The sequence below is a fragment of the Rhipicephalus microplus genome, chromosome 9 (genome assembly GCF_043290135.1).
Source record: "Rhipicephalus microplus isolate Deutch F79 chromosome 9, USDA_Rmic, whole genome shotgun sequence".
Lineage (NCBI taxonomy): Eukaryota > Metazoa > Arthropoda > Arachnida > Ixodida > Ixodidae > Rhipicephalus > Rhipicephalus microplus.
Window position 1 is genome coordinate 26,682,174 of NC_134708.1, and position 15,598 is coordinate 26,697,771.

Here is a 15,598-nt window from a genome sequence, read left to right on the forward strand (position 1 = left end):
GAAAGAATATAGCAAAGCGTAAAGCCCTCTACGAGAACAGACTCTATTTGTAACGAATGTCGGCGCACTTTTATTGTGGGAAAAACATTAAAGGGACCGATAAGCTCAGGATAGGGTGGATTGCAAATCGTTGGGAGAGGCCTTCGTCCTGCAGTGGACTTAAACAGGCTGATGATGATGATGGAGCAATTTTTAAGGTGCCCGTTTTCTTTATTTCAACAGAAATATCTGTGACAGTGCCCAATCATGCAATGGAAACGGGGAAGACGCCGTGGAACATTTTTTATGAGAATTTCTTATGAGGTTAAAAGCAGGTATTCGGTTGGTATTCGGTATATTCTGGCCAGTTGTCGGTCCCTTTAAAACGACATGTGCACAGGTACAGAACACAATATTATGGTTTACATTCACTGTGTTTACATTCACGACTGTGGTTGCATTCATGTGAGGTATTCCAGTTCGCTCATATTACTGTCACTACCGTCACTCTCGGTGCTGGACTCGGACCCGAGTGGAATTATAAGCTGGTCGAGCTTTGAGTCGATGAGGCCGTCACGTTGCCACAAGTCCTCTTCGATTTTTGCACATGAGCACATGCCTGGAGCCAGTTGTCTGGTGTTACGCGATCGATGCTTTCACGCACCAGTTTTTCAACGCCGGCAAGGGTGAATGTTGTGTTGTTAGCAGCGACGTAACCTTTCACCTGGCTCCATATCAGTTCGATCGGGTTAAATTCGCAATGATACGGAGGAAGCCTCACGACGTCGTGACCGGCAGCCTTCGCCAAAACATCCACGCGATAGGCGGAAAACATCTTCTTGTGGTCGTTCACCAAATCCAACAGCTCAGCTTTCAATTGGTCTTGTGAAAACGCGATGTTCTTTTCTGTCAGCCACGACTGAATGTCAGCCTTTCGAGATGACGATGTTGGAACTCTCTTGAGGCGGACGCTGTGGTACGGTGCGTTGTCTATTACAATGACACTGCACGGCTTGATATTGGGCAAAAGTTGTTCACCGAACCACTTCTCAAAGCGCGGCCCGTCCATTTCGGTGTAGTTGTCCCCAGATCGTTTTGCAGCTCGGAAGAGAAGGCATGCAGAATTCAGAAACCCGTCCTCACAGCCGGCGTGCAAAAGGATGAGCCTGCCACCTTTGCCGCTTGATGCGCGAAGCCCTGTGGTCAGGCCTTGCCGAAAGGCCTCCTCCCGTGTCGTGATGTTCGCGTCTTCCCATACTTTATCCTTTGTGTGTCCGGCGTTGACCCAGGTTTCGTCAAGGTAGCATATGGGTCTGGAAGAATAAACAACAAAAATGAAGCATGTCATCTGCAGCGAAGCGCGGCGAATGCAGCGAAACTCGGCTCGTGTCACAATTATTAAAAATTGCTCGCGTTTCGGCTCGCGTTTGCTCGCGTTTCGCTGCAGGAAACGCGAGTCGCATCTTTGGGAACTCGAGAGAAATTTTTAATAATATTGTGACGTGATTTACTGACGCGTGGACCCAGGTTGCTGGGTGAATGATACATTCAATTATTCATGTAATGGTTACCCAACTCATCATGCACGTACCGTTTTTGAGCGCGAAGTTGTCGGATGGTACGCAGGTACCGCCGTCGCCACGTGATGATGTCGTCTCTTTCCAAAAGCTCACAGTTTCTCTTCCATTTGCGAAAGGAAAAGCCGATATCGTTAAGCAGCCTTTGCATCGTTCGCACGCTCATTTTAGGCATGTTCATGTCACTGTCACTGGTTACATCTTGAGCCAGTTTTGCAGCTGTTGGGAGTTCATTCCTCAGAAAGTATTGATGCACTTTTCTTCGTAGAGCTGCGAGGGAGAAGCTGTCGTGAAGCTCCAGTCTTGTCTTCCCGGTTTTCGAATGGTCATCCATGGCGGGGAGGCGCAGGCGCTTGCGCTTCGGTGACTTCAGGGTTCCACTGTTAACGTCGAGCTTAATCCGGAAGACACTGCGCTTGCTAACACCAGTGAGCTCGCTGACTTTCCGACATGCGGCTCTCACAGACAGCTGCGGGTCGCTTTTCCTTACTTGCGCGTAAGCGTTGTACGCCACCTTCTTGGCCTGTACGGACAGCTTTTGATTTGACAACGCCTGGTACGGCTGCGCAGCTGGTGGACTCGCGGCACGCGGCGGTGTTTCCTCCGTAAGCGACGTTGACGAGCTGTAACCGGCGGACGCCATCTTTGACAGTCAGGAATGCGGTGAGGTAAAAAGGAGACGGAAGCCAAAAAAAAACCCAAAAAACCTGAGAGAGCGTGAAACGAAATTTTTTCTACTGCGCAACGTTTTTATTCACTAATTAAAAAATAAATCCGCGAAAAATGTAAGTGACGAATGGTAAAATCTTAGTTACCCAGAACAGTATACAAACGTTTTCGTTGACTACATGCTGTGGCGCCGTAAGACAAGCGTGCATCGGCTCCGTAGCCTTGGCTGTGCTGCCACAGAAAGTTGTCGCGGGGTATATGCTACGACGGCACGGCAGTGGCACCTGCCCGCCGCTTTGCATTCTACACCTTATCACCTCCGAGACTGGCGCGCATCTTTCTCCGCGGTCGCGCACGCCTTCGTTTTCAAAGATAACTGCAAGATGGCGCTGGCATCTAACGTGCGTAGTTGCACTTGTTCGCCTCCGTTACACGCTCGAGGCACTCTAACGCAGCGCCTTCGGAATACCATTAACCGATTTTCTTGCGCAGAACATGAAATAAACGTTTTTTTTTTTCCCCTCTTTGAATTTGCTTTCAACGGCACGTGTCGCCTGTGTAGACTCCACTTCGACCTCCACGGGTCACCACCGCGCATGACCACATGCAGTTCACGTGCTGCCAAGAAAGTCACGCCAGCGTCAACGTACGACTCCAACACCGAAACGCTTTAGGCTTAAAATGAATTCTACGTCGGATGTAGCTCTTTATTTTCCCGTACTGCGGCGCCTGCTCGCACTCTTTCTCAGACAGCAGTCATTATCACCCGACTTTCGCTACTATCTACGTCATTTGCGCGATGTAGCGAATAAATTTGACAGTCACGTTTTCTTGTAATCTACATTAACGTGCTCTACGCCTGCGGACGGCACGACGTAGACAAAAAATACACGGCTACAAAAGATGAAGTAACTTTTTGGGGGGGAGGGGGAGGGGGGGTCTTGCGTAATTTCGTTCTCGCCTTCGTGGTTGACATCTTCCTACGAAATACGTAAAACCAATAAACGCTCTCGATCACAGGACAACAAACCCACACGCCACATAAGTGCAGAGGTCTACCGTGCGTGTAGCGCCGGAACAGCAACTGATCTTCAAACAAAAATGAAAGCACAACGCGGCAAGCGGTGGCGCCAAAAACGCCAACGAGAACCGCGGGAAGAAATACTAAGAAAACGAAAGTATCATCTCCTCCCGCGTACTTGTGCGTGGCAAGGCGATCGCACCTTGGAAGGTCGGCGTCGCCTGGACATTCTTTAAAGAGGCCAGCGTTCCCACACCACGACTCTGCGCAATCAAGCGAAATATAGATGAAAGGAAAAAGTGAAATGGAATCACAAGTGGGCTGCAGGCGAGACGGCGTAATGCCTTGCGGACGTCGTGCGATATGGTTTTTTTAGCGAGCTTCTTGATTTTTTTTTATTATAGTGAAAATGTGAAGAAACGAAAGTCGCCGTACAGTTGTGGGAGACCATTATAATAGACGCTGGCTCCTCCCCGCGTATATTCATGGTGGTTCGCTCTTTGTGCAGTCATCGTGGCGGTCAAGGCGAAAATGACAAAGCGCTCGTGATGGATTTATGAATGGCTGTGGTGCGTGGTGTAGTCTAGGGAACGAAGCGTTTACTAATAAAAAGAAAAAAAAAAGAACGGAAATGTGCGGTGTTCTTGCGAGGAATAAGTGAGTTTTGACAGTTTGTAGAGTTCTTGTAAATTTCTCCGTGACTGCTTATTCAGTTTGGCAGACCTGCTTCTTCTTAGAGGAGCAATCTCCAAAGGTGCTTCGTTTCTGCGGACTTCTTGTAGCCTTTGCTTCCGCCTGGAAGACTTGCTTACTTTTGCAGATGGTATGCCTGTGGGCTGTCTGTTCCTGCCGACTTACTGTAGAGTGTTCTTTCCATTGACAGGCGTGTTTCTTTGATGAGGGGGGGGGGTAAGAAAAAGTGGGTAACGATTTAAAGTACAAAGTACTCTACTATGGGAGAGCTTGAAGCCGTCCCGCGGAGATTTTGACTCAGTGGTTATGTTCAATGTCTGTGCATCACGTTTTCCCGTAGACTTGTAGACTGTTTCTCCGTCTGACAGATAAAATGTCTATACACCATCATTCCTCCTGACTTGTTGTTCTGGCCAACCATGCAGCATGCTCTCGGACGCGAGTTGTCTATAGCCCCTCTGGTTCTACAGATTTCGTCTAAACTGTTCATTCGTCTGACGGACTTTCCTCCTTTAGACATACAACGTATTTATACCCTTTGTTACTTCAGATTTCTAGTAGATCCTCTGATAAATTTGCTGTTGAAAGTCAGTGTCTGTAATTGTATACCCCCTGCTTCGGCAGAGTTCTTGTGAATGCTTTTCATTTGACCGATAGGTTCTTTTTAGATATACAATGTCTATACACCATCAACTCCTGCATACTTGGAGGCAATGTCCCGCCTGAAAGACATCTTTTTAGAAAGTGAGTGAGTAAGATTGATTCCAGTAAACATAAGCTGAGGAGGATGAAATGGGGTCATTCCGACCCTTAATTCAGCCTGGAAGCTCCGCCCAGGATGGTGCTGGCAGCCGAAGGCTTGTAGCGATGTCCCGGGCCCTCTAGACCACCTATTGCTGCTGCTTGTATTCGTTGCTCTTGAGGGCTTCCTGCCAAGCCTCTTGGATACTTAGTTGTGCTGCTCTGAGGGCAGGGCACAGCCAAAGCATGTGTTCGAAATTTCAGTAGGGATGGTTGCAAAGGGAGCATGAGGGTGGTGTGTCGGAGTCGACTCTGTGTAAGGTGGATGGTGTTATGCACGTACGTGTCTGTAATCTTCTTGGAGTTGAAGCTTGTGCTTTGTTAAGCTTTGGGTGTGGTGCTGGGAAGGAAATTAACGTCTGTTGATCATCTGTTGCTGCAGACTTCTTGTAGACTACATTCTTATGGAATATATGTTCGTTATAGGAGCGCATTGCCTATAGGAAGACTGTTTCTTCTTACGTGTAGGTCGTTTTTCGGTCTGACGGAGTCCTGCTCTTTAAAGGTGCACTGTCTATAGACACTCCAATCCTACAGTCTTCTTGTAGACTCTTCTTCCGTCTGAGAAAGCTTAACCAATCTTCACTGTAGGTATCCAAGATGCAATGTTGAAAGTTTTGAAGTGGTGTTTTGCGATATATTATGCGTAGGAAGGACCCAGAATTACGTTTGGAAAGCCCACCGGGGAGCTTCTTTCGCCACGTTTTGTTTTCAAAACACTTCTTTGCACCTTAGACTGCAAGGGAGCGAAGCTCATTGAAGTTAGGCGTACGTGCACCAAACTCTGGAACGGGTCGGGGCACGAAGGCGCAAAGCCATTCTATCGTAATTTATATCTTAGCAGATTTACCTGCAAGATCCCGTTTTCTCGCTTATTTAAAACGTCAACTCGAAGTCAACATTCATCACCAGAGTACACCGCTATAGACGCGTGCTACTTTATCTCTTGAGGAAAAAGTAAGCAGACATTTTGGCACAACACAGGAAGCAGAGGAAGTGGTACCCGCCAGCACACAGGAGTCTGAGTAGGGAACAAGCGGTGACATGGAGAAGACTACAAGCCGGAACTTACCCACACTGAACATTCATGCACGCTATGCATCCATGGAGGGACTTTCAGGCGGGACTGCAAGTTTTGCCCTCCAGACACGCACAACACTCTGCGCCCCATGGTTCTGGAGTGTCGCAACAATCCGGACATACCACCGTCATCACCACCAAGTGCAAACGCAAACAAGGAGAAAGAAACGGATAAAGAGGAAGCATTCGAAGACCAGTGGGAGGCTTTGCTAGTGACGCAAGACCCTGACAACCAGCTAGGATTGGTGAACCGGGCTCGAGCGGCGGCAGCGAGCCATGGCTACCTGGACTGAGGAGGCCACCCACCTTAGAGCTGAAGTACATAGAGCCTGATCCAAACAAAGTTCATTTCATTTATTCGTGCAATGCTCGCATTGGTATAGGCGAAGCCTCTTTTTCTAAGCAGCACCTCTGAGGTATGTATAAAACTGAAATTTATTTGTGGTGGTGGGCTTAGATGCCTAATCCAACGCTAAAATTGACCGCCAGCAACGTCCGCGTGAGTGATGAAAAAAAACAATTTACCACACGATGCCTTCATATCCATGACTTCACATGTCACAAACCATCCAAACGTATGATGTCAGCGCCACTACAAGATGACGTCGGGATGACGTCCCATCACCTGTGGTCATATAAAGGCGTAACCAGATGATGATGGTTGGTGGTTGAAGGTGGGAACTCTCCGCAGAGATTGATAATCTATGTTAGGTGCAGTGCTCTTAGAGTAGGATGGGAGAAGCAGTACAACTACTTTAAAAATAAAAACAAACATTTCTTGCGCCTTCTAGTCGTCTTATGCGAATCCATAAGTGTCTGTCTGTCTGTACATTTTTATGTTTGTCCGCCCTTAACGGTACCTTAAAAAGCACCAGACGATATCCCAAACGGCCGACCCCATCTGTAGCACCCGACAATATTGCTCAAGATTCAGCGTTCATACTTGTGCGATTGTCAATTAAAAAGCAATTATTGCGCATATCTGAGGCACCACACCAACACGTCAATATTCGGTACGTGTATCTGTCACTAGAAAAGTCATACATAGCTTATTCCAAGGACCGTAGAGTTTATCACGCGGCGCTGACCATGCAACGCTTGCACGAAAAGGCAAGTGTTTCCAATGCTTTGCTAAGACGACATGGTGGTGGCACCTACCCGTCGCCTTAAATTCTACACCTTATCACCTCCGAGACGGGCGCGCACGCCGCGCGCTACGTTTTCCAAGATAACTGCCAGACAGTGCTCATTTCTCACATGTGACGTGACTTAATGCATTCTTTAGCCTCCGCTGCATGCAGCGCAGCGCCTCCAGAATACCATTCACCGATTTTTTTGCACAGAACATCAAATAAACGTTTTGTTCACTCTCTCCGGACGCAAGACTATCGTCTTCCGACATTTGCAGTGTAACATGCAGATACGGGGCCTTTTTTTTTTGCTTGTGTCTAGCAACTTTTTTTTTAAATTAAATGTATGTAAGGAGAGGTTGGTGCCAATGCGTGGCGCCGGCTACTCCTCTTCTCTTGCACAAAAGTCAACATCGCACATTTTGTAGCAAACACAAGGCTATACATATGTACATAGCACAACACTTACACAATGAGTTCACGTTTTTCAACACTGAGTGTCCACACCACACAGAAATGGGTCCACACTGCATAGAAATGTGTCCGCACCACACTGAGTTTGTAAAAAAAAAACACAAGTAATCACGTCAATTTAAGTGTTCACACAAAAACGTGAAAGTTCAATGAAATGTCTAAGGTGATTTTGTCGCTTAAATACTGAACTGTTTCCAGAGAGGTTTTCCCAAAAATATCGTAGTGAAACACGAAAATACTGTTTTGAAACATACCGCTGTTAACATTTTGCTTAGTGTTTTCGCTCATTTGTGCATCTGGTCTGACGGACCTTGAGTGGCATAAGTGTAACGCTAATTTCTCTATCTTAGTTGAGATCACGCAGGAAGTTTCGTGTGATTACGGACCCAACGTTCTTTGGTGCTCTCGGGCACTGCGAAAATTTCAGTGCAATGAAATCGGCATTGAAACAGCGCTGTGTCAGTGCACGCGCGGAACAACATATTTTAAGGTGCTACCCCGGAGCCGCATTAGTGAGGGATTTTTACAACTGCCTTATGATCAGCCTGGTTAGACCATCGAAAAAAAGCTGCCTTCAAAGACGGAGGACAATGAAATATTAAAAAAACAAACAGGTGCTCTTGCCCTATCGGGAAACTAGGGGCAAACGATGCTTGAAACATTCGTGCCTTAAACACTACTTTCTTTCTTCGTTCCTTTAATTCTATCTTTATTTCATATTTCACAACACCCTCTTTCTATTGTTTCCTTCTTCACCACCTATCTTTAAACTGAGTAGGGTATACAGTCTCTCCAATGGCAATACTTGCATATCAAGGACATGTTACGTGTGCAGAGATCTACACGACCGATCTATGCAAATATTGCCGGGCACGAGCTCGCTTAGAACATATCCACTGGGAATGTCTCTGATTAATACATAGTAATGAGAGAACGGCCATAACCGATAGCCTCCTCGTGCTGCTCTGTTCAATCATGCTGGACGATCAGGTCTTCACAATCAAGTGCGCCGAGGAAGCCGCTAGGAGGCAAGACCTTCTAGTTGACACCTACATTCTGAGAAGTGAAGGAGGAAGAGAGGTATCGAGGTTACTTCTTTAGAGGAGTAACTAACCTGCCACAGCCATTCCTCTATTTTAAGGGTAACTGCGGAGTTACTCCGCCTTCTCGTGGTTACTCCTCCAAAGAGCAATAGTTATTTTTCACAAAAAAAAACATCAGATTTCGCTTGATTTAACCAACATTTTGAAGTGTGTGCTGCCATGTGATTAGATACACAATCAATGTGCAAACATCACATTCAGAAGTGAATTTCAGAAAATTTACAGCAGACACAAGGCATTCCAACTAACGACCACTCAATCAGCATACGCGAACACTATAGCCTTTACACCATGCCACACTTTGGCACCGTCTGGAAGGAAACAGGTTTATGTAGGCACCAAAGGGTCATTTGCACACGGTGAGAACATTTCTGCAATTACTCCATAAAGAGGGCGCTGTCCTCCACAAGAAGAAAAGTGTACCTCCTTGCCAAGCCATGTGCAAACTTATTTACTTATTTTGTTTTTTTTGGGGGGGAGCAAAGCGCCCTTTTCAGAGCAACTGCGCAGTTTCTCCGGAAAACTTTCTAGAAAGTAGGCGGGAGCCCAACCCACTAACACGTTGGATACAAAGTTTTTTTTGTTTTTTTCGTTCATCCATCCATGCCGGTAATAGGGCTTCCATCGGCTTGCTTAGCAGCGCAACACTTCCGCAACTACAGGCTACAACTGCGGCCATACCAGGCAGCAAAGAAATGTGATAACCTGAAAAGAGAAGTTGCTTTCATTAAAGCTCACCGTGACATGTATGAACACGGCTGATGGCCAGAAATCCCACGATCACGAGAGCATCAACTATTTGTAAACGGCGCATACAGACAATCACGTGATATACGTGACTTCGCGACCGATATTTTGCACGTGCTCCAGCGCAAGGCTCATCGTGCTTAAAAAAAAAAAGAATGGCAACACCGATGACACGTGAATTCGATAACACGTTTACGGTAATTGGAGATCGCACGATATTCCGACCTGCCCAAATGCCGAATTCTAGCTTGCTGGATTGAGTGGAGTGCCAGAGGTTGGTGGTGGTGTAGATGGGGGTGCAACGTTGCCGCCTTTAGATGCGATGCGCGCGCGTAGAAAAAGCAGTCCGGAGATCATAGGTGGGATGTCAGGGGCATGAGAGGTGAGACGGCGGCAATGCTACGGGTTAACATGAGAGTGGCGGGTGTTGGGGGAAGCAGTGAGAGGGGATACTCTCGAGGATCAAAGGGAGGGGAGAGCGTGCATCTTTCAGATTTGCGAAAAGCGACGAAGAGTAGGCGTGGCTGTGGCGGCAGCTTGGCTCTTCGTCTTTCCGAGCCTGCCGCCAGGCTTTTCTTGCATGCCTGCCGACGTCCGCTCCAGCCAGATTCCTCAGAGGCTTGACCGGGCCTGGATGAACCCGGCACGCTGCTCGGTCTCGCAACCTTTCTCGCTTCCGACGCGTAATTTAGACCTCGCGCGAATCCCCGCCAAAGGAGAAGAGGGCAGCAAGAGTCGTGATGACGAGTACCTCGGTTAGTCTCGCCTTCCACTGGAGGGCTTCTTCTTCGTGCCGTACCGTAACGCCGCGCCGGATGCCTATGTTAAGCTGCCTTGCTCCTGCTACACGTGCCATGAACGGAAGAGCTAAGCAACAGGAGAGGCGAAAAAAGAGATAGAGGAATGACGGTAGAGCTCCATTAATAGTATTAAAGGGCTCCTTCTAGCCGCTCGCGCCAATCCTTCTTACGCCCTTTCTCGAGGGCTTCACGGTCTTCGTGGTGGCTCTCTCTCTCTCTCTCTCTCTCTCTCTCTCTCTCTCTCTCTCTCTGTTCAGCCTTCTATATCTATTTTTCCCTTCCGGGGGCTGAGAACGCGCGAGAGAAATAAAAGAAGAGAAGAAACGAGTCAAGCAACAGTCTATCGAGCGAGAAAGAAGATTAGACAAAAGAAAAATGTAAAGAAGGTGAAATGAAGTGGCCGTAGTCTGCAGGCACAGGGCAAGGAAGAAACCGCGTTGCTGCGACTTCACTGTCTGGCCCGCCTGCGCTACAGCAAGTTCAAGAGGGCCTTTGTAATGACTTTCGTATGGTTCGCGAGCGAGTCCAAACACACAAGGCGAAGGAGTCCACGACGACGGGTAACGAAATCGCGTTTTTTTTTTTCTTCTCGCGCAATGTTTTTAGCGGCGTGATGGAAAGATGCGTGCCGAAAGAGAATTACGCTATGGACACGGCGAGAGGTGGTTTTTGTCTCTCCCACTGTGGTCGAGATGGTACAGTGCACTGTATTGGTGGGGCATCGCGGATCGCTGTGGTTCTGTTGCACCGTTGGCGGTATCGCTGCCTCTAATGCTAGTCGACTATAGACGTCACTTCGTTCGTCGTTCGTTCGTGTACTCCTCCTGGGTGTATCCCGCTCCCGCCTTCCGAAGTCACGCCTCCCTCTCCCCTGCCACTTCTTTCTCTTACCCGGTCTATTACGGTTTTCACGTTCGTGGTTGACCCAAATGGATGCTAACGTGTTTGCCTGCGTAGAATTTGTGATGACCGGTTCGGACATGTTTCTGTGTCTTGTTTCTTTGGGGATGAGAAAGCATACACCCGGAACAAGAAAATGGTAGAACGGTTGCAAACAATGCAACCAGAATGGCAACGTAAGAAAACAAGAGAAGTAAACAACTTAGAGATGATCCGACAAGGAAAGAGAAACTACACCAGAGCAGATGATAGCAAGCTGTAAGATAATGGCGATCCACTCTTGGTCTCGTGACGCAGCAGACGAGTTAGTGGTGAGGTTTAGGTAGTCTTTGCGGCTACGATGATACGTAAGAGCATGAACTTGGAACTATGGTTCACAGCTGGTAGTAGCGATGTGTTACGACGCTTCGTATTGCAGTGATGTCTTAAAGACACCCCTTCCTGTTCCAGAAGCGCTCCGATTGTGGAAAAAAGTAGCGAAGGTTATCGTGTCTAGGGTGACGTCGCTTGCTGCCCAATGTTTACACCAGCAGCGAAGTGAGGGTATACGTGCTTAGTGCAACAACAGGTAGTGTGCATACATTTAAGGTTGATCTGTGCGCGGCCACATAGCGTCGGAATCCGAACCGCTCACGTTCGTGCCCCTTGTTGCGCAGGTGTTGGGTTATCGTCCAAAAGGTTTGCGGATGAGCTACAGAGACCTCTCTCTGCCTACGTTTATGCTTTCCCGAATCGTTGCCTAGCGCCACTCTGAAGCAATAGTGAACATTATTAAAAAACCAACTGTCAGCACTTCAGCAGAGAGGGAGAGAATAAAATGAAAGAAAGGCAGTGAGGTCAACCAGTATTGCAGCATTCTTTTTGCTACCCTGCACTAAGGGGAGGGAAAAGGGAAATAACTATAGCACCCGCCCGTGTCGTCACTATGACTGGTACTTCCAGCTGCAGGAATGTTCGTGCATTGTTTTCATTTCTTATTATTGTTTCGTCTTTCAAAAAATCTATCAGTGTTTACTACGTCCTGAATGCGGCACTGCGTTGCAACGACACCTATAGTTCCAAGGCAACCACTGGTGCAAGTCACATGCTTAAGACACGGCGTATTACAAAGTGTTCATTTAAAAACTTGGAGCAGAACGATATGAGAAGGCAAGAATGTCCGAGACCACGAGATTTGCTAGGCCTCGCAAGGACCTGTCCAGACATCCTCGTTAGCTTTTACAAGCAAGTGATGACGTCACATAATTACGTCACCGAAATGTTTCAGATTGCCAAAGTTGTAGTGCATGATGACATCATTGAAATGTTATAATAATAATAATAATAATAATAATAATAATAATAATAATAATAATAATAATAATAATAATAATAACCACGATATGATTATGACAGACGCAGTACTAGAGCGGCTCCTTAAATTTCGACCATATGGTGTTCTTTGACGTGCACTGACATCCCACAGCTCAAGGGCCTCAACCATTTCACCTGCAACGAGATATGACCCCCGCAGCCGCAATCGAACCCGCGACTTTCTGGTGAGCTGCAGAGCACCGTAGCCACTGACCCACCGTGGAGGACGAAATGTTATCTCGTGACACCTCGATTATGTCACAGTGACGCTACGATGATGTCATGGTGATTTTTCCATGACTTCGTCGACTGACATCACCGATAGATGAAAAGGGAGCGAATCCCGGAGTCAGGCCAACTCCTCGTGTGGTGCAGTAAGCTACAGTGGAGGTGATAGGAACGTCTGCATCAGCTGAGAATGTTTATGCAATTGTGCCTCTCACAGTGCGACTCGTTTTTCTTTGCAGAAAGTCAGGCCCGCAATGGGCCCTTTTCAGGAGACCAGTCTGCGCATGCGCAGTGGTGGTGACGTCACGCGTGTCATGTCTAATGAGGGTCACTGGGCGGTGACAGGAGAGTGGAACTGAGGGGAACCTGGCATTGCAGGTTTGCAAATTGTCCCCAAAAATACGAGGCCCCGAAGATTGTCGACCGGTTTGGTGCAGACAGATTCGGAAGCCACGAACCCCAAGTTTAGATTTCGATATCTCCGCTGGAGGCGCTGTACAGACATTAAAAATGCTCTCAGTAAAACTTAATACATAAGCAAGTGTGCAGCCGTTCACTTTCACCTTCGAACTTTACAGAGTGAGTAACATGCAGCCAACTTTTTTTTTTTCCTCAAGAAAACGTTGTCACGACAGAAGGATCATGTCAAGAGAGAGAGAGCACTTAAGACGGTATTGCTCGCATGGAAGCGTAGGCAATTTGCGTGCGTTCACCGCGGGCACACCTTTTGAAAGAAGAAACGTGTCCCTGTACCGGAAGCATCACTACTCGCTACGGACATTCCACGTTCGTTCTGCTTCTGCTGCTGTTGCGGCGACTTGAGTCACGTGATCACTTGCTGGCTTTCACGCTCCCGGTTTGTGAGTTACACGACACGTGGATTGTCTGAGCACGCCGAGGTAATCTTTTCCCTCCGTTGTCTCCGGCGAAAGCTGTCCCGCCCACTCCTCATTCTTTTCATCTGGCACCGTGTAGCGATGTGGTGAGAAGCGCCCCCGTGCGGCGGCTCTCGCAAGCTGGCTCTTTGTAGCAATCCAGAGTCCAGACAGGGAGCTTTTTTTTTTTCTTTTTTACACCCCTAGTGCCATTGACGCTCTCGTACCTTATTGTTAGTGTCAATGCTTCTGAGAAGGTGGCCGTTAATGGTCAGCTTCATTACCGCTTTTGTTCTCACTTTTACCGCGAGATGGCGTCAGCGGCGGCGCACGCTTTACGCACGCCGCACGGAGCGTATGCTTCGTGACTTGTCGACATCCATTAGTCGGGATACCGGACGCGCGTACGTGCTCTATGAGTGGAAGGCGGAATACAAGAACGCGAGATTTTTTTTTTTTCACTCACGTGACGTGTTCTTCCAGCGTGACATTGACATCTCTGTCTTCCCATTCCAAGGAACTCCCACTCTTCTTCATTTTTATACAGCGGCCAGCTTTTTTTTTTTCTTTACGATCTCGTCGTCTCGTATGTTTTGTGTCGTGTAAAGCCGCGCCACCAATCTCCCGAAAAAAAAAATTGTGGCAGTTCCAGGCGGAATTAGAAAAGAAAATCGTTAGGAGAGGGAGAAGGGCATTCTAGCTGCTTTCTAGATCGTACATTTTGTGTGTAAACGTCTGCGTCCTTTCGTTGCCACGAGTGGCATGTCTGGGCACCTTTTCAGGCGTCTGTCGGTGCCTTACTCTGTATCCACGGCGACCATAAAATCACTTGCATCCTCGTGTGACACGAAGTCGAGCACTTGTGTGATTGTACTGCAAGTAACAGGAAGGGATTTTTTACACCGGGTATTCCATGCGTCTACAACACATGACCAAACCTCGATGCTCTGCTGTAGAAATCTCAAAAGCCAAGCACTGACAGGCTGCAACGTGTACGTGCGGTCAGGCCATTATACGATGAACTTTGACTTGCCCAGCGACTGTACTTCTGTTGAGATGATTCTCGTATAGATGGTGTAAATTTAGTGGACAGATTTAATAGGCCGTCCGCAGAGCTGCTGTGGACAGCCAAGCAAAACAGTCGATCGAACCGATGTTTTTTTTTTTTTTTTCGTATGCATCTCACCACCGAGTTCCATGTTGTCCTCTACTTCGTTCACCATTTACTGGCAGCCATTCAAGCGCTATGGTTAATGAAAGCCTGGTTAACCGCTCTTCGCCGCTGTTCAAACTCTTTATTCTGTTACAGCTTAAGTATCAGCCACCCAGATATCCTTTTTATCCTATACCGCTGTCGCAAGCGTAATTAGCGAACTAGGCATTCATAATTAATCCAATGCCAATCATTTTCTTAGTTATGACTACTTAATTATGAAAAACTTAACTACAATGTACTCGGGAAAAGTCGCCATCTAGTGACGTCATCCAGTGTTTGCAAGCGTGACGGAGTATGTGCACCTGCGGAAAAGTAATTATATTTGATTGATTTGTGGGGTTTAACGTCCCAAAACCACCATTTGATTATGAGAGACGCCGTAGTGGAGGGCTCCGGAAATTTTGACCACGTGGAGTTCTTTAACGTGCACCCAAATCTGAGCACATGGGCCTACAACATTTCCGCCTCCCTCGGAAACGCAGCCGCCGCAGCCGGGATTCGATCCCGCGATCTGCGGGTCAGCAGCCGAGTACCTTAGCCACTAGACCACCGCGGCGGGGCCGTTTCCAGGTACTAATTTGCCCGAAGTTATTTTGATATGTCTTCATTTTTTTGCATGCAACACTGGTATGTATCATTGACGTGATGCGAACTTGTATTATTTCCTTTTAAACATATTCCATGTTTGTAAATAGCGGTAAGCACCATCGGCATACTGAGGCGCTCATAGCAACGTCGCGATGCCACAATATAAAAGCCATATTTTTACTTTGGCATCTTATTGGGGGCGTCCATATGGCATCTTATTTGAGCGTCACATACATAGGCCTACCTCCGGGGAACGCAGCTGGTGCGCTTGGCGGATAGGCTTTAGGATGAATAGTTTAAGTTAAACGGGTATACTTAGAGAGCGCACGTGTTTGTGAAGTGCACCAGAAAACGTAGCGTTCGA

At 47.5% G+C, this 15,598-nt stretch overlaps 1 protein-coding gene across 1 annotated transcript; it reads right to left on the reverse strand.

Annotated features, from left to right (window-relative positions):
• Nucleotides 1–517: 517 nt before the first annotated feature.
• Nucleotides 518–5,829, reverse strand: LOC119185563 (uncharacterized). Its single transcript, XM_075874366.1, has 2 exons — nucleotides 5,813–5,829; nucleotides 518–1,292 (listed from the first exon to the last, which is right to left on the reverse strand). Exons 1-2 carry the CDS (start codon nucleotides 5,827–5,829, stop codon nucleotides 518–520), a joined length of 792 nt encoding a protein of 263 aa, XP_075730481.1.
• Between the last annotated feature and the right edge of the window lie 9,769 nt (nucleotides 5,830–15,598).